Source organism: Perna viridis, chromosome 2 (genome assembly GCF_037379345.1).
Source record: "Perna viridis isolate PV_CMFRI_1.1 ecotype Kerala chromosome 2, ASM3737934v1, whole genome shotgun sequence".
NCBI classification, from domain to species: domain Eukaryota; kingdom Metazoa; phylum Mollusca; class Bivalvia; order Mytilida; family Mytilidae; genus Perna; species Perna viridis.
Genome location: NC_142446.1, coordinates 68,388,851 through 68,413,297, shown reverse-complemented (window position 1 = coordinate 68,413,297; position 24,447 = coordinate 68,388,851). Strand labels below are relative to the sequence as shown.

The 24,447-nt window shown below is 32.2% G+C and overlaps 3 protein-coding genes across 7 annotated transcripts in view; 1 reads left to right on the top strand and 2 right to left on the bottom strand.

Moving 5' to 3' along the window:
* Window positions 1-12,899, bottom strand: part of LOC148626657 (glutamate carboxypeptidase 2-like) — a 40,524-nt gene extending 27,625 nt beyond the window's left edge. For 3 of the 5 annotated variants that reach the window (XM_088570820.1, XM_088570821.1, XM_088570822.1), the window contains exons 1-2: window positions 12,330-12,899; window positions 3,744-4,017 (exon numbers count right to left, since the gene is read on the bottom strand). In XM_088570820.1, coding sequence (XP_088426946.1) covers window positions 3,744-4,017; window positions 12,330-12,661 — 606 coding nt within the window. In that variant the 5' untranslated portion in view covers window positions 12,662-12,899. The remainder of the gene's footprint in view (window positions 1-3,743; window positions 4,018-12,329) is intronic. The other 2 variants (XM_088570823.1, XM_088570824.1) reach the window with 1 other exon arrangement.
* A 1,393-nt stretch (window positions 12,900-14,292) lies between these two features.
* On the top strand, window positions 14,293-18,736 carry LOC148626656 (uncharacterized). Its single transcript, XM_088570817.1, has 7 exons — window positions 14,293-14,428; window positions 14,774-14,935; window positions 15,198-15,274; window positions 16,061-16,214; window positions 16,828-17,114; window positions 17,510-17,774; window positions 18,316-18,736. Exons 1-7 carry the CDS (start codon window positions 14,425-14,427, stop codon window positions 18,570-18,572), a joined length of 1,206 nt encoding a protein of 401 aa, XP_088426943.1. The 5' UTR covers window positions 14,293-14,424; the 3' UTR covers window positions 18,573-18,736.
* A 55-nt stretch (window positions 18,737-18,791) lies between these two features.
* On the bottom strand, window positions 18,792-23,907 carry LOC148626655 (CD320 antigen-like). Its single transcript, XM_088570818.1, has 6 exons — window positions 22,871-23,907; window positions 22,286-22,429; window positions 21,707-21,889; window positions 21,079-21,111; window positions 20,362-20,496; window positions 18,792-19,861 (listed from the first exon to the last, which is right to left on the bottom strand). The coding sequence occupies exons 2-6, from the start codon at window positions 22,347-22,349 to the stop codon at window positions 19,791-19,793; spliced, it is 486 nt and encodes a 161-aa protein (XP_088426944.1). The 5' UTR covers window positions 22,350-22,429; window positions 22,871-23,907; the 3' UTR covers window positions 18,792-19,790.
* Window positions 23,908-24,447: the final 540 nt, after the last annotated feature.

Sequence of the window (24,447 nt, the reverse complement as noted above, 5' to 3'; positions counted from 1 at the left end):
CTTTATATTGCCAAACAGAAAACCCCTTTCTGTTGAAGAAACATGAAAAAATTCCACAAATTCTTATGATTTTGCACTTCAGTACCAGTGTTTCTAAAAATCAGACAGAGGGTGATTCATGCACATGAAAAACCCACCAAATTCAGTTTAAATACTTGTTCAGAAACTGTTATAGATTACATAACCAGTCTTAGTTTTTCGTTTGTTTTTTGTTTAGGGTTGCGTTTTTTAGGTAAAATTTATTGATTGTACATAAAATTGGCACTTTGAAAGAGTTATCGTTCTAGATTTGGTTTCACTTGGTTGATTTTAGTGGGAGATGAATGTATGATTTTCTAAAAAGTGCAGATCCCAATGCAGAAACGATTCTTGTTACGTGAAAGTATAGCATTGTTTGGTGGTTTTTTCTACACCATGAATCACTTTACAATTGGCCATGTCTGAAATTTATGTGGACTGGTACTTAATTAAAGGAAATATTAATTTTGTATCTATAGCTTTTCTAAGGAGAGAAGTATCGTAAAATGTTCCAAAATAAATTTCAAATGAATCTTCTCAGATTGAGTAGGAAAGGTAAGGAATGTAAAGGTCAAAAGGTCAGGAGACAAGACAGCTGGAGTGTTCAAGCTTAAGCAAAATTAAATTTAAATATTAAATTCATATTTTAAATAAAATTTGACATGCCCTTGACATCTGACCTTTTCTTGGCACCTTTGATTCTTTACATATGAATGATAAATTTAATAGAATTAAAAATGTTAGATAATTTTTGGCAATGATTGGTTACTACGTGCAGTTGTCAGATCTTTATTTATTAGAAATATATTTTTAGTATCTTGAAATCAAAGCTTAGCTTGCCAATTCAAGGCAAGAATATATACCACATTATGATATTCATCTACTCCTTTGGATTAAATTGAGTCAGGTGAATTAAATATTAATGAATTCTTTGAAAGCTACAGTTTTAAAAACTTAAAATCTGCAATTAGTTGGAACTCCTTTATTGGCTAAGCTAAGCAAAATTGTCCTTAAATAAATGTTTTTAAACATCTAAATTTTCCAGTCTAGCAAGTGCACATCGATAAACGAAGATCAAAGCTACTTCTAACCCTGTTGCTTGCAAATCTTTCAACAAAGAAAAAAAAAGAAAAAAACAACAAATATTTGAACATGCAATTTCCTAATTTATAATATATTGTACTTTTCTTTACCTTTTACATCACAATGACTAAAGGTAAATAATTAGTTAAGTGTTTAAAAATTTTAGAAACTGATTTGCACTTAGAATATTTACTGAACCAAATATGAATGCTATCAATTTTGTGAGTCATTCCAGCTAAGTTTGTCACCAACTAGTACTTATGCCCATATAAACTGTAATGAAGTCAAAAATAACACATGGAAAGTACATTTTATAAATATCAAACACTTAACTGATTGACTTTAATTTAATGTCCAATTGCAGATACATGTATTTCATGCATTTTAGGACATTCAAATTCACACAGAACAGATGAAAATCCACTGATTTTAAGTAGAGGAGAAGGGGGTTCAAAAAACAGGAACACCCCAGGATCTATAGATGCATTAGCCTCTATTGTACTAATCCAGATTCTTATATCACACAAACACATGTACACCGACACATTTATAATCAAGACATATAGTTCTAACTTTTATTGTCACTCAACACTCTGCTGTATCATATGCTTAGCAGAGAAGCAGTAACAACTATTTTAAAGTCTTGAAGTACAACCCAGTCAGGGAATGAATCAACAACCATCCTCACTGGCGATGGGCATGCTAACACTGAACCACCAAAACCATTGATTGATTGATTGATTGATTGTTGGGGTGTAACGCCCGAGCAGCAATATTTCAGCTATATTCAGGCGAGAAAACAATTGATATACCAGTAATCCCTGTCAGGTGTAGCAGTGACCTGTCAAGTCTTTAGAAGCCACAAGATCAGATTTGTAAATACTTGAAAGATCAAAGAGGGAAAAAAATCACCATGTTAAGTCAAAAGATCAATTTGTCACAGTTCTGATGTGGATTTATTGGAATCAAACATGTATCCTCTCTGCATTCAGCTAAAATACATGTTAAGCCCTGCAAGCCTACAATATCTTCTCTTATGAGATAACAATGTCTGTATCCAGATATTGATTTCGATACATGGATGTACCTGAATTCTCTTTTGAGGTTTGAGGCCATGCACATCCAAAAAAAATTGACATTTTAGAAATCCAGCCCTGCACTATCTGACAAACTGTCTCATGCAGATTGGACAATCAAATTAATAAAAATAAGCCAGATTTACTTCCTAAAAAATCCATATCAATAGATTATAATATAAATGCTAATCAATTTACCTAAATCCCATAATTTGAAAGAAAATTACCTTATATGACATGTCAAAGATCATAATTGACACAAATAAGGGGGTGGGGTGTTTTGTACAGTGAAATCTGTGTAAATAGAACTTTGAATAAATAAAAACTACTCTACACCAGACACTTACAAAAGTCTCTTCATATCAGTTTAAATATATATTGAACCTGGGGAACTGATTACCTGTCTAAATCAAACAAACTCTATAGGTAAAAAGGGGTTCACTTTACATGGTTTTAATATCACATGGACAAAATCCAATATAGTTTATAACTACAGCCCTACCAGCTGTTAACAACTTGTCACTGACCAACACCTGACAAATCCAAACCAATCTAACTCATTCACCTGTGCACACCTTTAAGATCAAAGGACTATATCTACCTATGACATTCCCCGAAGTCAATTACCCAGTAAATAAAAGACAAATGAAACAATAATAAACACCAGTATGTTTATTAATATTTAATGGCTCCTATTTGTACAAGGCTGTTTCATTTAATTAATTCTATTCATGATAAAATAGATAGAAATCACAGGACAGTTGAGAAATAATTATGGTGGGCCATAAAAGACTCTCCAATCTGATAAGTTAATATAGTGGGGATTGTTATTGTCCACACATTGAGAGAAATGCTCAAAAAGGTATTGTGGGAAGTTGTAATGGAGAATATGTAAATAATTTAAGTTTTAAAATTTTGAATTAAAACTTTTGTAACAATTTCATTTTTTTAAATATTATTTCTTATTTTTATTACAATTTATCATTTTTTTTCCTTTGTTTTTTCCTTTTCTATAACCTTGGTTCCCTTGATTACTCCTTCCAAAATTAATTTCATATACTTATTTTAAAGAACAATATTTTAGTCTGAGCCTGCATACTGATGGCTGTTTTTTTCAAATGATTTATTGAAATACTGTGAAAGTACCTTCATTCCTGGATACCAATTTTCGTGGTTAAGGGGAAAATTATCAGTTCATAGAATCTTGAATTTGTGGACTTGACAACTCTACTGTTCAAACAGATGGAAAAGTTCTTATTTGTTTGACACCAAATTTTGTAGCTTACAAAACCCACGAAAACTACGAAAATTGGTACCCCCTGAACACTAACAGATTATTCCTTTTTTTTCCAATTTTGGGCATTTTTATCAAATTAAATAAAGCAAAGATTTCATTGTATTTTAACTCACATGACTTAAAATGACTGAGAAATTAAGTGCAAACATGTGAAAGTTGACTCAACTCATAAGAAATAAATGAATGAGCAATGTTTATATACTGTACAAGTGCTTGGTGTTTGATCTTTGTAGCATGTTTAGTAATGTACCAATGTACATGTAACTTACCTCAGAGAAATGAGTTTTAAGTTTCTGTGCGCCTCCAATATTTCCCTGCAATGCCGCCTCAATTCTTTTGTTGTTAGTTTCATTGCTTAATGTCCAGTTACTTAGAATATGGTTCACCTCAGCATCAACAACTACAAGTCGATCAGGTCTCCTAGGATCAGGGTAGGTGACAACTACATCAAAATCTTGAATTTCCACACGGTCAAGACCATATGCCTGTAATTCTTTCCTTACATATTCTGTTTGCTTAACTTTCTGCAGGAGAGACAACTCTCTGAAAAAAAAAAAAAGAATATCAAGTTTTTATTGAGTTTTCAGGCCATTTCCATTTTACATCTTTTACATGTAAAACTCAATAAAATATTACACTGTGGTGAGGACCATTTTTGTCAGTACAACAACCGGATTATTCAGCATAAACAGACCCAAATTAGGTTATAGTGTATAAACTAATCAGAAATTGAATACATTCATTAAATATATGGTAGTGAGTTATGGGATGTTCCCTATGAAATAAATCATATGTGAAATAAATTCTGTAATTCTACTCTCCGACTTCTTTCTGCCAAAACATCATAACACTTATCTCTTGTGACATAAACTCTTTTTTTGTTTGATCACTTGGAGTATTCGCAGATCACAAAATGAAAGAAAATCTTATTTGAGAAAAAAAAAACAATAAATTACTGAGAGAATCTACATAATAAATTGGACAATCAATTAGTAATCACGAATAACCAATAATATATGTCACTGAAACACGGAGAATGCTCAAAGATTTAACTCATTTAATCTTCAAGTCATTCCTGATTCACTCTTTCGAATATATGTACCAGTAAATGTGTATCATATTAATCTTAGAACAACAAGAGACCCTGAAAACCAGCAGCTGTTTCTTCACAAAATTCTTCATACATGTAAGAAATAGACATGCACATGTAGTCACAACGCTTCATACATGTGACATGTTGTCTATAACAACCACATTTTAACTCTAATACTTTTGCAAAAATGGCTGTAGCTTTAGACTGGCCCTAAATAACATTTACAGATATTACTACAATGGGAGAAAACCAAGTGATTTACATAAAAACAGATCTTTATAGCCAGTTTCACACCAATACATATTTACTGTGATATGCAACCATTATTTTGTACTTTTATAAATTACAGCTGTAAGTGTGATGTATCCATCCTTTTACTAGTTCAGACAATGCACTTTTATGCCTGTCATCTTTTATTTCATCTTTATAGAAAAGTCTAGGCCTTAAGGTTTTGGTGTCTGTCCAGATATGAGTACACTTATTTACTTTAGTATGATGACTGATGTGTAAACATTTTATAACTTTGTAAAAAATCTAAAAGTTCAAACAATAATTTTATGTTTGATAAATTAAATAAATGTAATGATTTGTCAAACATGCCACAGTCACTTGATTACATAAAGTATGAAATGTACATGCTTTATGTTATCAATCATTTTCACAGCATACATTTCACCCTGTCAGTCATTCCAAGTGAAATGTAGGATTGTATGGATGGCATCTAGCAGCAACAGGCACCAAGCTATCTTCTGTCGAAGTTGCACTCAAAATTTTGAGAACTGTACTAAAATTTTATTTTGTAACAAAAAATCTGACAATCATTTTGTAACAATTGCATCAATAAGTTTTTTGCACAAGAATGGTACAGCTTTCAAAGCAACAAAAGATGGCATGTCTTAGAATACATATAGCTGTACCCAACAGATCAATTCTAAATGATTATCTAATTAGATTTTCTCAATACAAAGTACAAATATAAGATATTGTCAAATCATAATGTATTTGTATAAATATTTTATCAACTTTTCAATCAGGGGGAACTTCAGTACAAACAAGACGTACAATAAAAGATCTGTTATCAAATTCAAGTCATATTTTGAGTTTTTGACAAGTTATTAGAAAATCAGTGCATATTTAACAATTAAATTTACAAAGAAATTAATTCATGAACTCATCAATTCAATGATTTTGAATTTTTTTATATTCATGTACATGTAGTACAACAATGCTACACAGTGATGGTTACCTCCTATAATTCTCCACAGAATTTTCAGTATTCACAATTTTCACAATTGGGTTTAAAATGCATGTCAAACTTAAATATATTTTTCCTCTAGAAATTCCCATACATTTAAGAATTTTTTACAATTTGATGCAATTACGTGAATCATTTCACACAAATTTTTAAATTATCTGAAAACCTAACTCTATTCAGGTTTTAAACTACCAAAAACATAAGAATTGGGAACATTCTCAAGATTAAAAGTTTATTAGAGATATGTCTGAATAGGAATTAAATTGTATGATCATTTTTGTAAAGCTTCTAGGGCTATTGTCAAATCAAATTATCACTGATTTCTAAACCTATAATTTATAATACAAAGACATGATAAAAAGCTGTAGAAATTCACACTACATTCAAAAACATAAGTGATAAAGCAATTTCAACATTAGCAAGCCTGGGGTATAAGTTCATTACAATGTAAATATGGTATATTTGTCTAAAGGTTATTCAATTACAAATACTAGTAGTTTCCTTTTAATCCACAGACCAAACTTTTCTGGGGGTCATCTCAAAGTAAATACTTGAAAGAGACTACACTAGGCATTTTTAATACTTTTAAAAACTAAAAAGAAGATTATAACTTCAGTTCCTAATCGTATGAAATGTAGTATAAATTGTATTTTTTCTTTAGAAATAATATTTAAACTATAGGGAAAATTGAAGCCAAAAATTATTTAAAGTATTACAAATTTAAAGGAACAGAAAAACCAAAGGGCTTATGTTGAATATAATGAAAACAACCAGTATAAATATTTTATCTGCCATTCAATAACATTTGCTTTCAAGCTGAATTTGATACATCTATTTATACGGTCTTGGTCTGTGCAAATATCACAAATTAAAAGGTAGACGTGTAAAATACTTAGCTTACCCAAATTTACTAAAAGTCATGCGAGTAAAGGGGAGTTAATTCACTTCATTATTCAGGTGATTCCAACTGAGGTCTAGCTGCTTATGGACTTATGTGTACTATACGTGTAGGTATTCACTATAGGTATAAACCATACAGTATAACTGGAGACAGCTAATGCTCAGGCAGATCTTGGGAACCAATAACATTCTTTTTTTTAAAAACAAACATGAAGTTGTACACATTGTTGTGCTATGCATACCCAAACTCATAGAGGTAGTTGGTATTGGAGAGCAACCAAAATTGCTTACAACACATGCCCTATCTATATGAAGCAACACACAATGATAAAATTTGAAATCAATTCGTCTTTTATACATGTATGCAAGTTTAATATATTAGAAACACAATGATTCTGTAGGAAAACAATTAGAAAGTATTACTTAAAGTAGGATAATTAAACACAAATGTGTAAAGTTACTGCAAAAGAGGAGAACAGTAAAGATTAATATTACTTTACAATGTTGGAAGGAAATGACTTGAAGATTTTTACCAAAATGGACCATCTTATATATGTACATGTAACTATATATGTATACTTAGTATATACTGTTCCATGTAGTTTAGAGATAATCTTATGAGAGAGATCAGTTGAATTAAGTTGCACTCCAGCTAAGAAACATGCAAAATGTGATTCATGGGTAAAAAGCCTATATATTTTTATTTTTTATAATTTTGTTTGAATGGGCATAGTAAACAGAAATTTCCATTCCGTTTTTCATCCCAAGTTCTTATGAGATAAAAATCATGTAGAATGCACTGTAGAATTCAAAATTAAGGGAGATAACTCTGTAAATGACACTTAAATACAATAGAATCTATTGGAATATGATGTTTATCTCCTAAGAGCAGACAGATTAGAATGAATAATTACACATTTCATATTATAAAGCCCTAAAACAACTTAATTACAAAAATAAAAATATGTAGCCTTTTTAGGGGTATATCACATTTTTCAGATTTTACATGATTCTTACAAAGAGAAGTATGAGAAACCATAATGTACATGTACAAATATACATGTACATGTATGATGTAACTAAATAGAAATACAAGTGTATATTTATGACTTCTCAATTCCTTTTAACATTTATTACATATATCAACATTTTTTTACATCAGCTTATAATACTATATGTATACATATAATTATTCCATGTGGCTGAGTTCGTCCATAAAATGCATCTCACATGGTGAAATATGCATACTAACAAGTGTATTATATTTTTTTTTATAAAATGTTATGCAACAGGATTAGCTGTATGTATGAAAATCAAGGTAAATTTAAGACAGAATGTCAACAGCAATGGCATGTGTATGCACAAATAAAATCTCAATAGGTCAAATATAAATTTACATGTACATTGAATTTAATGTACATGTGCAGTATACACATTGAATTTAATGTATATGTACTATATAATTTCCGTATATTATAATTTCTGTATATTTAGATATGATTGCATGATTTGTACAAAACTTGAAAAAAAAAACATTAAAATCATCCATACGCAAGTTACACATATTTTTGTGATTCTAAAAGGTTAGGATGAAAGTCACTTACATGTACATGTATCTCTAAGTGGTAATATTTACTTGTTTTTAAGCCCAGATGCCCAATAAATTGGGAAAATATGCAGATTTTTCTTCTGTTTAGAAACTTGGAAAAATATGAAATAAAACATCAAATATTACCTGTAATCTTATAAAGAAGACAAAGAACAGAAAGACCAAATATCCACTACCAATATGGGCACTATAGTTTGTCATTTTTACCAAATTTGGAAAGTTCCAATCATATTGAATACCCATCTTATTTCAGAGGTCTGTATAATTTTAGACAAAAAAATATCCCTATCTCTGTTTATTGACTTTATCTGCCCCCTTAAATTCATGCCTGTATCATACATGTACACTGTGACAAGACCGTGAATCTCACTGAATAGATTGTAATATGTGTATTCATTGCATGTAAGTCAGCCAGTCAGGCCATTATATGTTCTTGTAACATTATACAATACATTAGAAGAACTCTGAATTCAACTGCACAATGACATACATGTATGCAGATCAAAAATGGAAGGGGCCCAGAGAGGACCCCTCTTGCCTGAAACATATACATATAAAGAAAATAAAGGAAAGACAGTGGTCCCAATTTTTGTAAATTTCTTGATTGATATAATTTAAAAAAAGTACTCCATGTGTTCAATTTACATACAAAGTATATGTTTTTCTGTACCACATTAAATTAATGAATTATTCAGTTGCAGTTATTTTCTATGAACTGCATTTAATCATTGTTATCATGTGAAGCAGTGAGCCAAGCAAATAGGACAAAAATCCTTCACGACAAGTTAATTATACTGTTTTAAAATTGTCACTGCAATAAGAAACCTGATAATCTTGCCATAAATTTGTTTTACAATCTTTTTGTCATAGAAGTGACTTTTTAACAGAAGCTTATTCTAAGACACTTAAACACAAGGTATTATGTGCCTTAAATGGTCCACATAAATTTGATGAAAGGACTGCTTTCTTGCACCAACAGAATAAAACAGCTTCCTCTGAAGATCTCTACAAAGAGCTACAAATTTTATCCTCTACTGGACATGAAAAGACCCTCTCAACCTGTAACTGTTGAAACATTTTATGTTGTTAGCTTATTCAATGATTTTCTGGCTTTTTAATTAAAGTGAAAGTTTTGAAGTAACTCATTGAAAAACTACAAAACCCTGTCCCTGGACCCCTGTGGTCTGAAACGTGACTATTTCCAATGTCCACAGCCACATGTGTAGGAAAGTAAAGCTTAAAATCCTCAGAAACAATTTTAGTTTAAACAACTTGCTTTGTAATACATGCCACCCTACACAAAGTTTGTATGAACCCAGCAATTTATCTCATTTACATTAACTAATGGTGGAGCAAGGTGGTGCCTTGATTCTCTTCAAATCCAATTTTCCAACAAAATTCACAACAGCTGGATGCAGTGTGACTTAGTGACATTGTCCATCAATTGAATGACCCCTAATTTTTCATGGTCACTTCATCTTTTATATGGTTTCATACCCATTCACTAATGGTTTTCACAGATTAGGAACTAAATGTCATTATGAATTATAATTTCCATTAAAAATGGATTTAATGACTTAAAATGGTCCTTTAAAATATTTTGTCTAGAAAGGTGAATGTATCAGATCAAACTTTCACATTTACTGAACCTAGTACAAAGATATGGGTGAAATAAATGTATTTCTAACAAAAAGGTTTCCTTTTTTTCCCATTTTGTGTCTACTGGTGTGAAAACTTTATTTTTACATTCAGAAAGGGGAGGTAATTTAAGAAAAGTAGTGAAGCATCAAAAATGTAAAATGCATGTTAAAATTAAATAAATCTATAACTTAGGTACAACTAATGTAAAGGGAAACCTGTCTAAACCAAACTCTGTCACATGGGTTTGGTTTACCATTGTTCAAAATATATTTAAATCAATTTGTTCAAGACTTTCAAAGGTGTCTGGTTTAGACAGTTTTGAATTATTCAGTTTGGTTTTAGACAGGTTTTGAATTATTCCATACGATTTAAACAGGTTTTGAATTATTCAGTTCAGTTTAGACAGGTTTTGAATTATTCAGTTCGGTTTAGACAGGTTTTGAATTATTCAGTTTAGTTTAGACAGGTTTTATTGTTAAAAATTTATCTAATTATCACATTTTTTCATTTAGAAATTTGGGAAGACCATTGATAAATGTTGAATATGAAAAGTAACCCACTTCTCACTCAGCAGAAATATGCAGTTAACAACTTTTCCATTCTCAATTTTCTTTAATATTCTTAATGCAATAAAAGCAACCAATTTTTACTCAACTCGGCTATTTCCCTAACTAAGATAAGAATACATTTTGAGATCTTACTTGAACAGAAAGTTGAAAAATGCTCAAACATTAGAAAATTTTCAACACGTATATTTTATAAAAAGTCAAAAAAAATTCAATTCAACTCAATAACCCAAGTCAATGGATTAACCCTCTCCACATGAAATACTCAAAAGGAGGACATGTGCTATCTCATATCGAAAACTTTCTTTTGAATTCCGAACCAATACAAGAGATTTTCTAACACAGAAGTCATACAAAAGTTCTATTATGAATTCTTTTATCGCCATGTCACCAAAATATTGCTATGAAGAAGAGACAGTGATTCAAATATATATAATTGGTTAATTCTATTCATTATCTCCCTGAATTAAATCGTACAGAGTGCTACTGTCAATTCAAGCATTTACAAGACTATTCTATTGTAATTCAAACTGTCATTGGAGAGATAATAATTCATCAATTCATACCGATTTCCTTCATTTCATATATTGTATACCATATTGTTATAGAACATTTGTGTACAGCAAAATGTTTCAATATTCATTGATTTAAAAGATAATATACAAATGACACCTCAAAGAAAATAGTAATCTCATTCATACCAACAAAGTTTGATTATTTCATCCAGAAAACTGACATGTTAATAACTTGAACGTTTTAACAATTAAGATTTTAATCCTGTAATTTGAGGCATGTTAAATCTGTCAATATCTTTAATTCACAAAATGTACCTTCATTGTAGAAATATTGAGTGTATATTTCTATATAGTTTTTTTTATCAGTACTTGCTCTTAATGCTGTTTATGGGAACCAAAATATGGTAAAAAAAAATAAATAAAATATTGTATTGTATATGAAATTTAGTAACAAAACACAAAGGAATCATACTAAAAATTATTCTTTTTTATTATTCATATTCCATTTGTACATTGTACATGTATAAGGTACATTTAAAATGTACATGTACATTGCAGGAGCAAATCCAGAAATTTATAACATGGGGTAATATCCAAGCTATCATTTTCTGCCAAAACTTAACCAAATTCTCAAACAAAAAATAGGATTCTATTAACATAACCCCCCCCCCCCCCCACTTTCTTCCATAACACTTGCCTAAGTTTAATATCTTCAATACAACTACACTTTAGTAACACAGATTATTTTAAGTCAGCAGTAGTCATGTACATGTACCAGAGAATAATATACAAGTACGATGTACATGTCATAACAGTAAATGTTCAAATTAATTTTAATTTTAATTTTGAAAATTTTTTATGAAAAGTAATAGTGCATGTACATGTACAATGAACATTTCACTTGACATGTGTATGATGAAACTATGTGCAAGTATTATAGACTGCAGAAGTAAATGTATATGTCCAACCAAGTTCAACTCGAGTTTGTGAAATTCCATATATTATATGTAATGTACACAATGTACATTTATGTAAATGTATGTTCAAGCCCAACTGTACAATTCTATTTGAGGTTCCTGGGGAATTTTGTTTGAAAAATAACAGTGACATTTTTAATATATAATCTATAATTACAAAAACTTCTTGTCAAAGACAAATGGGAGAAGTGCACAAACAAGAAGACGTTTTTTTCCCCATTTCTCCCTCTACTGATTAGGCCCTGAAAAAAATTGAGCCAAAAATAAAATTAGCAGAAAATATATACATGTATACTCACTTTGATATTTTTCTAGCATTATCATTTGATATAAAGTACATAATATTCTCATGGACAGAGTGGAGCATATGAGGTTCTATTTTATCTCTCCTATTTCCAAAATTACATTCTTCTTTCTGTGAATCTTTCAAAAAATATCCAATTAAAAGTCCAACTAAAAACATAACACTCAGGCTCAGAATCACAAGAGAGAAAGCCCATGTGCTGTATGTCTGTTTCACTTTCTTAGGAAGAGGGTTTTCAGGGATATAAAGCCTCCCCACGTCATTAGGATCCTCTGACTCCACCGTACTCCAACTTCTGTATTTTGTGAACGAACCTGCAGTCGCCATATCCGCGTTAAAACTGAATTTGACAGTCTAGAGATTCACCTGGGGCATTTCATTATTGATTGTAGGGACGATCTCAAAAGTTTAAAGGTAATCTACTATAGCAGTGTTAAATACACTCAACGGATTTTGTTCTCTTTTGATCTCCTATGGATTTACAGGTAAAACTGATTGCACTGCTCTGATTTGTAAGGTAAAGTCTAAGTCAACACACCTGGCTTCTGGCGGTATGAACGGGAAGTAATAAGACAGGGGAGCGAAACAGCTTCCATATAGGAGTGTATCCACTCGGATTGCATATTTTCAACTGTTATGTTTTTGGTTCTTCAATATGGGGAATGTCAAATAAACTATATGAAAATGAAGCTTTTTCTGTTTATTCGATAAACAATGCAAAAAAATTAACTTTGCAATTTATTGCACGTCGAAATGGGGGTTTTCGGTATCATTACGCATATACACGATTCGCTTTTCTATACAAAGAATCCTTATAAAAGTTGTAAAAAAATAAAAATGTTTCAATGTTTATATGTATGTGACGCAAAAAGAGGAATAGTACTTAATATTCACTAAAATGGGTTTGATAAGTTTAGCGTTACACAGGGTTACTCCTATGGCACCAAGTCAGGAGTAGCTTGGCAGACAACCTCTAGCATTGCTGGAGTAAGGGAAGGGTATTATTTCAATTAATCCACGTAATGTATATGGTCTACTCGCGGAGGTGTTGTTCTTAACGGAGACATTAAAGACTTTAAAGTTTTTCTTTACCAAAGAACCAATTAATTAAAATGCGATGTCTGTAATCCGTGGCATGTTTAACGAAGTTTCTTTTTCGTAGATGAATGATTGTGTGACATTTGTACTTAGTGTTAGGGGTTCGATGTCAAGAATAAAATTTGATAAATGAACCCGACATCCCGAGTACAACATCCTTAACCTGAGTTGAGTAAATACAATTTGATTCCCTGCATTTGTATGCATAATTACAACTCAATATTATATTAAGAATCCGCACAATCAACCCAATATTTAGATTCACTTAAATATCTTTCGACAATTTCGTTGGAATTAAACCATGTATGTATTTTCACAATGTACCACATGGAAAAATTTAAATAATACCCGGAATAATATTATAAAAAATATATAACGTGTGCTATTGATGCTAAGTTTTTTTTACCTACCTACCTACCTACCTATCATCTTCGCTCCTCGTGAAGCATACGGCGAGGCACATATCTCTCAACCTTGATCGGTCTCTGGCAACCTCTTCTGCTGCCTAGCTTTCAACTCTGCCACCTATTTCATTTATTCGCTTGAAAAAGTATTATCTTCATGCAAGTATTTTCTGTAGTACTGAGTGTATAACATAGTTCACTTTATCTATAAGTCTGGTCTCTTTTGCTATATATCCCGATTTGGTCATGTCATGATACTTAAAAATTCCATCCCTGCAGTTTATTTTAGTGTTGGAAACGGCTTAGAGTTATCTTTCTTTGTATGAACATGAAGCCCATAATTGCGTGAGCAACGAATTCGAATCCTATCTGCAGTCAACTTGGCCATGCAGCTCTTTAACAGACGCCTGTATTGCACCGGAAACTTTATGCCATCGACAAACCTTCTAACGTCACAGCAGATACAGCGCTGACAACGGCACCGTCGATTTGCAATCGTCAAACTGAACGGACGTGTTTTTTCCTCGCGGAATAAAACTTAGATTTCACAGCAATATCGAAATTGAGGACTTGCAAATTGCGAAGAAAATGGGTAAGAGTTAGTAAAAAATACAACTAGTAGTTTTACTCATTTTACGTGAAGTATTTTACAAAAATTCCTTTAATTCTAAAATATAGATCTACAAGGACCAAATGCTTGTAGTTCTTTCTCATAACATTTAGTCCAACTTTCAGCAGAAAAAAATAATGATTTTATTTCAATTCGGGCGACTCATTCAAATTGCTTTTTGGTTGAAATTAGTTCAAGTTTGAAAGAGATGATCGATAATAATTGCTGAAAGACCGAATTGCACGATATATCTTGACTCCGACATCTTCAAAATGTTTGAAAAAGTAACTGTTTATTTCAACTACAGCTATATTTTTATCGTATCAGGTATTGAGAAGAAATCGAGCAAGGCAGTAAAGGAGTTTGTAGTCATTTGTGATGGGCCATCGACAGTTCCGATTTTTCATTTCCGTCTCGAAGAATGGCAACTTTCTAGAGAAGCCCTCTTAAATAAGGAAACAAGGAACAAAATTAGAAAGAGCATTAAGGGTAAGTTCTATGTTTTCAGAGCGCATGTTTTTCAAATTGTCGACTAATTATTACGGCACTTTGCGTCCAAAAACCAGATGAGATGGAGAAAAAATATTTTACATGATGCGACTGTGCGCTCATAGATAGTTTTTCATAATCCCAAACCTTCTAACTGATGCGTGATCTACCAATGAAACTAATTGCAAAACAATAACTTCCTCATTGATTTCATTGATTGCTAACTTACCGTTAAATTCACAATAAACTATTCCAATTTTAGATCAGCTCCTGGGAAAAAATGTACTGTCAGTAAGAAAGGATGACCTAGTTGGGCTGAGCTCTGGACTGACCAAGGAGGTAAGATACAAAATTAAGTCGATATGCTCTATATAACCTGTTCTTATTTAGAGTTTGTCATATTTAATGTTTCTGTATAATCAAAGGTTTGCCGACCCCTTATTTTTACGAAAAGTTCACTCAAACATTGTCAGCAAATTTTCACATTTCAACTTCAGGGGTGAATCCGGCAACTTACAAAAGGAGGGTTTAGAAATTAGAAAAAAAGGATTCAATATTATTTTCTCATTTCTTCCCATTTTCCCCCCAAAATTAACAATATTTTTTTCAATAAAAGGAGTAGTCTAACCACCGGAACCCTTCCGCTAGGTCCGCCACCATATCAGAAAAGAAAACAATCGCAGCTAGTCTCCTTTCATGCTGGTAGTCTTCAAATGTTAATTTAAATAAAGTCATGTTTCTCTCAAGGAAAATTATGGGGAAGAATTATATGGCAAAAATTAATGATTAGCTGATACGCCTTGCCACATAAAGAAAAATAAACAAAATTTAAAAATAATATCTGACAACAACGCTTTTGAATTGTCTCACGACGTATGGAAAGACGGACAGATGGACCGCCAGCGGTAAACGTTGAAAAAGCGAATGCAAAAAAGGATTTCTTAATACATTACTGAATTATTGGAGATAAAACAAAACTTCATTCAGTATCAAACCTTTGAAAAATCATAAATCTGGAATCAGGTTTATGGATATATGAAACTTCCAAATTTGTCTATTTTCATAAAATTTAGTACTGCACGAATCGTTATTGTTATAACTTTGTTTTTATAACTTTTTTAACAGCCCAATACACCAATCTGTGAAGAAATAAAAACTCAGCACATCAAAAGCATATGCGAGGATGTGACCATTACGGCAGTGCACGAAGTGGCGAAAGAAAATGAAAAGGAGAAAACAAAAAGTGCCTCCAAGAAAAACGAGTCATCAATTGCTTTAGGTACAGATATGATTTAGTATATAACGCAAAGATTTACAGATAAGCTGTAATAAGAAAAGCATATTTTTGTGTGAACACAAGGAAAGTCTTTTGTCAATGTTACCGTTTTCCCCTCTTGTTCTTGCAAAGGGAAATAACTCGAGAACACAACAAACTCACTGGTAAACGCTATCTCATGTATACATAGAATAGATAGCAATATATGAACAGTTTCCTTGGAGAATTGAACTATCCAAGCCGCATTAAATATTTAATAGAAATGAAAAATACCGAATGATCACCTTGTAATTATCGAAATTCAAAATATGTTTGCGTATGTATGCGTACTCTGCTCCTTGACTTTAATGAGGCTGTGAACTATTATGCCTGATGTGTGAGTTATGTTCCTTTCAAATGCATGAAACGGAGAAGAACCCAAAACTGGAAAAGGAATGTTGTATGAAGGCAATGAATGCCCTTTTAAAGATTTAAGTTTTAAAAGCTAAACGGGGAAAAAACTAAGTTTTAAATTAATTAAATACCGAAGATTTTATTAGTATATCTTTGAGCATTGGAAATGTGTTTACATAAAAAAACGCATACCGTTCAAGATCGAATTTTCATTTTTTTCCAGACAATTCAAATTTTCTTAAAAAAGGCGATGGTGACGTCAATGGGCTTGACACCCAAAATGGAAAGCCAAACCTGACTGAATGTCCAGAAAATAGAGATGAAATATTAATTGATGTGACAAAAGACCTTTGCAACGCTGCCATTTCATCTGCTGTGTATGAAATTGCTAAAGAAAATATTGATACAATGTTGAGCTCAACCAAAGAAGAAGTACATGACAGCGACATTCCCATTGCAGTGAAGACAACAGAAGACGAAAACAATCAGCAAACGAGAGACAACGCATTGGTTTGTATTATCATTTTTGCTACAAAAATTTCGCTTCCATGTGGTATAATTTGAAGATGACAGTTTTCTAGCAAATAAATGTTTGGAATTGAGCTTTAATGCGTTAATAACTTGAAGTGGTTATATTTGTATGTTTTCTTAAGAATATCTAGGAAACCAAGATTTGAGCGGAGAAGACTCTTGCTTTAACATTTTAAAATTATTTGACTAATAAATATGTAAACTTCCTAGGACCTTTCGTTGGAACATTGAAATTGTTGGATAATTTAAACTGTATATCCAACAACAGAAACACTCAGTTCTTCGCTAGCGCAAACTGACCCAATATTTTTTTTTTATTTAAAACTGAAATTCTCTCAGATATTGTATAAATTTGTAACCGATTGTAATTTTAGGAACTCACAAGTAAACAGATAAAGCAACAAAAGCGTTTAGAAAAAGCCAAAGCAAAAGAAAACGTACAATTTTTGCATTACCAAAAACAAATTGTAAGGAGCTATATTGAAATGGTTAACAAAAGATACAAACAACATGATAAAATGGTGAAAAAGGCGATGGAGAAACAGACGAAAGAAGAAGAAAAGAGAGCAAAGGAAGAAAAGAAACAAAGACAAATTGAGTTAAAAAAGGAAAAGAGGGGTCTGATGAAGAATGAGAGAGGTATACGAATATGATATACATGTACATGTAGCTAAAAGTGTCGTCCAAAAATAAGCATGCATTATTATTGTTATTTTAATGAATACGCGCGCATGAAATTTGTATCCTGCATCATAAAAACTCAGTCTTCTACACAAAATGTACATACTAAAATCATATTTCCCGATTGACCGGTGGCAATTTTATGCTGTCGGTTTGTATTGAAATATAACGGAAAAATTGAACCTCTGCTGCCAGTTTGTGTTGAAATATACCAGGAATAATGAATCGTAGTGGAAGAGGGAGGTTTAGCGCGCTATTAAATGAAGGTTTAACTCACCAGGACTATTGTGGTGGTTCCCAACTTTTGTTTTAACCCTGTTGTACACGGACTTTCCTCTGGACTATATATTGCCTAGATTTCATAAGTTCGTTAGCTTGGTTATATTAGTATCCCTTAATTATAGCACTGAATATGAAATGGTTATTGTAATGTAAAGACTACTGACACAAAGGCTATTATATAGGCGTATTTAAATTTGTCATAGTTTTCCTTTCTTAGATAGAAACACTGCCATAGAGTATGAAAACACCATAGTTGTAAAGAAAGTTGGAAATGATGACTTGGATCAAGCTGTCATGCAGCATGTTAAAATTTCAGACGAGGAGGACACAGCTTCCAAACAAACACAACCTAACAACACCAATACTGTAATGATGGCTGAAACCGAGCACAATGACACGAAGAGAAACAAGATGAGCATTGGTGACATATTCAGAACCCTCTTTAGCTGCACTGCCAAGAAACCCGAAGAATAAGACAGAACATATCATGTATATCATGATACATTGTATTTCAAAACTAAATATGATTCAAAACATACATGTACGTGTATCTTACCAATTGTGACATTTTATTTTATATTTTCAGTTCGGTTTTGTCATTCATGTCTTGTCGGAATGTTTTCCATTAATTGTAGCTTTACTGAACATGAAAAGTTTTTTTAGTTTATACTTTTTTAAATTGACATTATGTAATTTTCTGCAATTTTTTGAATAAAGTGTTAAATGTTTGTGTTTTTTTTTAAATTTTAATTCTGTCTTATATTCCTCACTTTCACATTTGTTACATGTACATATGCAATACTGGTATAAGATAAGTCATCATAAGAACTTAGCAAAAATACATGGCCTTTAACCTTCCATTTGTTTCCATTCATGACAATCTCCTTCGCAGACATTTTACCGCTCCCCTATTTACTATCATGTATAAATTTGCTAGCTTATATACTCTACTATATCAGATGTGGAAAAAAATCACATGGCATGTGCACTACTCATTACAAATCTGCGAAGCTGTTTTCCGGTGTACTGTACTAATTTGCAAAAAAGTTTGGGGTTTAACACTAAGTGCAGTAGAGCCGAAAGTTTTGAAATAGCGAATATGCCCTCTGTGAAAGAGTAACATTCGTGACGAAAACGCATTTTTGGCAAATAATCCAATTAGTGTAAGGTTAAGATTGTATTATCTATATTGAAAATTATACTGTTGTCTTGTCCCAGAACTGGGAGAATGGTGATGTTGAAAGACCAAGGTTACTGTGCATCAAGTGACGAAAAGAAACTAACATACATGTACTTGTGATTGATGTAAAATGCCATTGTTTTCAATTGTTGCTACAAACTATTGATAACTCTTTCGCTCTCTATTTTTTGCGGACCAAATTTTTGTTCCGCAGCTACAGCAGTAGCAGACCACAATCTTGTAATGTAAGTACACATATAATGTTAACTCCACATCCAACATTGGACTTGGAACGATTTCAATTCATAAACATTGAAGAAGCAGGTAGATACAGTGTATTGTACAATACGTGTATTCATGAACTTTATTCCCGCATCTCAAGAGTTAATGGATCGGCGTGCAAATGTTGAATTTGTACATTTACAACAGAAGCCTTGGCATCATGATAGTTTTAAAAGATATAGAATCATATGAAAACAACAGAATAACAGAGCATGAATCTGGATATAGCTCTATTGCCTTCTTCCGTTCAATTTGATAGCGTTCATAAAGTCTTCGAATGAAAATCTGTTATATGTTCTCCCTGCAAAATCATAAACAAGTTACCAAAATATTGTATACACATAGTTAGCATTCACAAAAATATACTTTATTTATTGAATGCTGAATTGATACAATAGTTAAAAAAAATTGTTTTTTTACGTACGTTTATTCATATATTCATACAACACCAATACCAAAGTAAACAAGTTTGATGTTTACTTACCATACAATACATTGTAAAAGCAAAAAAAAAATCACGATTTGCATTTACATGGCAACGTGAAGTGAAATACAGTATATAACTGCATTACTTGGCTTAATCAGACTACCTTTTGTTCCGTTTGAATAGATTTCTTGGTTACCGGCTTGAAACGCGTTGAGGGAGGTATCATTATGGATTTCAAAACTATTGACACAGACAATTGGTGAGATTGTTAAGTATTGGATCATATAGGATTCGTGGGTTATGTTGCGGCTATGCTAATTTATTAAATGTATTGTTAATAATGTTACTTTGACAATTTTGTTACGTTACGTTACCTGGACAGTCATGTTCGTCACTTCCGTCGGGACAGTCTAATATCCGGTCACATTTGTACCAATTATAGATGCATTTATCTCGACTCCTACAAGATGACATCATAGCTGGACACCTGAATGGTTCTGGGGTAGGAGCTGGAATTTCAAAAAACATATAGTTTGAGTTAAAAAGTAGGGAAAAGGTTTCTGCCATCATTAAACCACATATTTTATCAACAACATGTGTGCGCTGCATTTGATGCCTACTATTATTTCATTCTAATTTATTTTATTTCTGTACAGAAACTGTCTACTCGCCATTTGGAAAATACATGTATATAACTACTTTTAGGTATAAAATACAAAGATGTGTGCATAAGTATATCGAAATTTACAATATTTATGATAGATATTGATTATTCAAGTAATACAGACGTGTTTAGTTTGTTTATAGGTTCCCGAACAGTATGATCTTCAGGGGCGGATCCAGAATTTGAGTTGGGGGGGGGGGCGTTAATTGAATTAAATGTCATGGCAAAAATATTATGTGGTGAAACTTGTGGTAAAAATATTTTCTCTTACCGATTTAAAGGGGGGGGGTACGCCCGGCACACCAGTCCTTGGATCCGCGCCTGATCTTGCATTGGATTTGATAGACAAAAAGCAATTGACTCATTTAGACCCAGTCCTACTCTTGCACTGCTGTAAGGTTCTCCATAAAAGCATAATTATATTTACCTTGAGTAGTTTTCTTTGTTGTAGTTCTCACTTCTGAAAAAAAACAACACGTGTACACAACAACATTTTTGTAAATACGCCACATAATTATGGTGATCATATGGTGCTGGATTCATATGATTTTCATGTGACAATTTACATAAGATAGTCGTATGATCATCATATGATTCTAATATATAAATTTTGGCTAGGAAACATAAGACATTCATATGTTTGTGAAAAATACTTATACATGTTACTGCCATATGATACAAATATAATAATACGATACTCACATATAAACAGAAACAAATGAGTATCATATCATGCTCGTTTCATATGATTGTCATATGTTAAAACCATATGATTCTTATATGTTGTACTGTGAGCTGTGCATAAAGAACACGTAATTTTTGGTTCGTATTTTTAATTAATCTAATTAATGATAGTTTAATGACTGTTCCTTTCTCGAACTTTTAAACAGTAAATAAAATGTACAATCATAAACAAATTAATGGAATATCAATAAAAAATTTCCAAACTGGTCACGTAGAACAGAAAATCAGCAGACCAATTCAAATGTCTATGCATTTGAATAGGACGTTTGGATTTTATTATCAATATATCTTTTAACGATAAAACTTTTTACCGTTGCATCGATATTCATCAGAACCATCATTACAATCAATAATGCCATCACATCGCCATTCCCTAGGAAAGCACCGTTCTCGATTCCTACACATAAAATCTCCTCTAGCACACCTTTGTGGCGCTGGTGTTGGAGCAGGAGTCGTTGTGGTAGTTGTTGTTGTAGTTGTGGTGGTAGTCGTAGCTGAAATACAAAGAGAGGGGGGATTCGTAGCCGACTGTAGAAATTAATGACTCTGTATAACGTATTTTTCTTTTCAAAATAGCGTACTTCTGTGTTGTTAGTAGTTTAACTGATCTGGCGGAGATCCAGAGAATTCAAACGGAGGGTCCAGAATAAAGAGTGTTACAGGATAGGGTTTAATATTATACCGATGCTCAAAACAAACAGAAAACAAACAAAGCAAAAAATAAAAACAATAATAAAATAAAAAAAAAAGGTAGAACAAAGTGCTAAAAAAGTTGAAAGACGAACAAATAATCAGCCTACTGTATTTTTGTATGTGTATAACGCGCAATGTCTGTCTCTGACATCCCCAATATAGTTCACCGCACACGTACTACAATTCAAGCCATGTACCTCGACAGTCCTTTTCATCAACGTTATCATAACAGTCTGGAATATCATCACATCTCCACTCCATGGGATAACAACGGCTATGATCACAAAGAAACTGGCCCTGTTGACACTGAACTAAAGGCTCGGGTTCTGGCCTGGATTTTACTTCGAATACACAAAAACAATGCAATTACATGCAAATGTACATGCAAATTAATTAATCTTAATTGAATTTTTTTTCTGTTAAAACCGAAGTATTTTTCTATAGACATTTACATGTAACTCGGCAAGCTCTAGATGCTAGTTTCTCTTATACTTACCATATGAGACAGATCCGTTGCAAAATTTTCGGACAATTTATTTAATTAAATATAACTTGGATTTCACAACCTCTTTTCAATACCAAATTTTCCAATTTCGCAAATATATATTTATCAAGATTAGGTCTTTAGTATTTATTCCAGTCAGATAGGGCAATTTAATTTACCAACGTGATAAGAAAAAAATGATTAACACGTAAACACCAAGCAAAATAATAATCACTAACATTGGAATAATAAATTTTAAATAAAAATGTGTGAAATAATGATTAAAATGTAGTCTTACCGACACATCCTTCTTCGTCACTTCCGTCTTTGCATTCCGGAACTCCGTTACATTTGAGCTTTAGAGGAATACATATTGTCGTCCAAGAAGAACTATCTGCACACTCAAACTCGGAGTAAGAATCACATTTCTTCCCTAGAGTAATTAAAGCCTAAGCTTATGTACAGTTTTATATTGCATGAAACAGAAGAGACAATTCGTTGTGTTCAACGTTCGATCCATTTCATTTTACATTTTTCAAATCATCGTCCCTTTTTACATCATATTGATATTGTCTTTTCATGTACACGGAAGAAATCCCGAAGTTCGTGTTTTACATGTATATGACCTTTATGTCTCATAGAAAGTGCATTACAATAAGAGCACAATTATAAGTTGGTAACTGGAGATACAGGTATTAACACTTAACAAGAGTTCCAGGATCGAGCATGAATTGCTCACCTGCCCATTTTTTTTGTCTTTTAAGGGCAATACTAGTAGCTCTAATAAGGAGCTTTCCGACAATTTTGACTAAATAAAGACTTTGGTAGGACTTATCATAAGATCATTTCATGAATTAACAGTTTCTTTCTATTATTGTTTCCAAGATATTGGCTGAAAACTACTAAAAACATATTTTTTTGCCTTTCAAGGGCAATAACTCTAGCAAGGAGTGGTCCAACAAGTTTGATCCCCGCAAACTTTTGTAGGTCGTATCGTAAGGATCATTTCAGCAATTGAAAGTTTCATTCCATCTATCATAGTTTTCAAGAAATTGGTTGTAAAAAACACATCCTTTTTCACCTTTCAAGGGCAACAACTCTTACAAGGAGTCGTCTGACAACTTTGAATCCTGGAGACTTTTGTAGGCCTTATAATTTGGATCATTTCAGAAATAAAAAGAACTTGGCTAAACCTAACGGGTTTGGAGATATATGCGAAATATTACTGTCCAACCCATATGTTCTAATTCTAGTAACGGCGGCCATGTTTTTCGACGAATCAAAAATCCCCACATTAGTTCTATGCAGGATACCCCAAGGAACATTCATACCAAGTTTGGTTCCAATTAGTTAAGTAGTGTCAGAGAAGAATAGTTTTGAAAAATTGTTAACGACAACGACGGACGACGACGACGGACGCCAAGTGATGTCACTAGCTCAAATGGCCTTCGGTCAGGTGAGCTAAACATTGATTACATTCTACTTTAGAAAAGTACGGGAACATTTCCCGCCAGAATTTTTACATTACTATTACCAGTTTCACGATATTAAGCAGATCCAAGGATATGACCTCATGAATAGTTGTTTTTAGAACACTACAAATGATTTTAACAGTAAAATATAATGAATCACCCCCTGTCTGATTTTTAACCAGAGCCATACTAAATTACTCTTTGTAAATAGGAATGTTGGTTTGATTGGAAATGGACATTTTTAAAAGTTAGATATACAAATATATAAGTATGAAACACAAACGTATTGCTTGAGAAAGGAAAAAAGTACTTATTCAGCTATAAATAGTACGTAGTCTAGGAAATGTTCGGCATTGACACCAACCAATTTTCTTTTTCGATTTACTAGTATATTTTTTTAAAT

What these genes read in the sequence shown, in the direction of transcription:
- LOC148626656 (XM_088570817.1), top strand. An exon ending in AATTAGAAAGAGCATTAAGG is followed by an intron (nt 14,936 to 15,197) that starts GTAAGTTCTATG and finishes TTCCAATTTTAG; the next exon opens with ATCAGCTCCTGGGAAAAAAT. An exon ending in AAACGAGAGACAACGCATTG is followed by an intron (nt 17,115 to 17,509) that starts GTTTGTATTATC and finishes TTGTAATTTTAG; the next exon opens with GAACTCACAAGTAAACAGAT.
- LOC148626655 (XM_088570818.1), bottom strand. Translation starts at nt 22,349, where the DNA reads ATGGAGTGGAGATGTGATGATATTCCAGACTGTTATGATAACGTTGAT. An exon ending in AACAAAGAAAACTACTCAAG is followed by an intron (nt 20,497 to 21,078) that starts GTAAATATAATT and finishes TTGAAATTCCAG; the next exon opens with CTCCTACCCCAGAACCATTC. An exon ending in TGACGAACATGACTGTCCAG is followed by an intron (nt 19,862 to 20,361) that starts GTAACGTAACGT and finishes ATGATTTTGCAG; the next exon opens with GGAGAACATATAACAGATTT.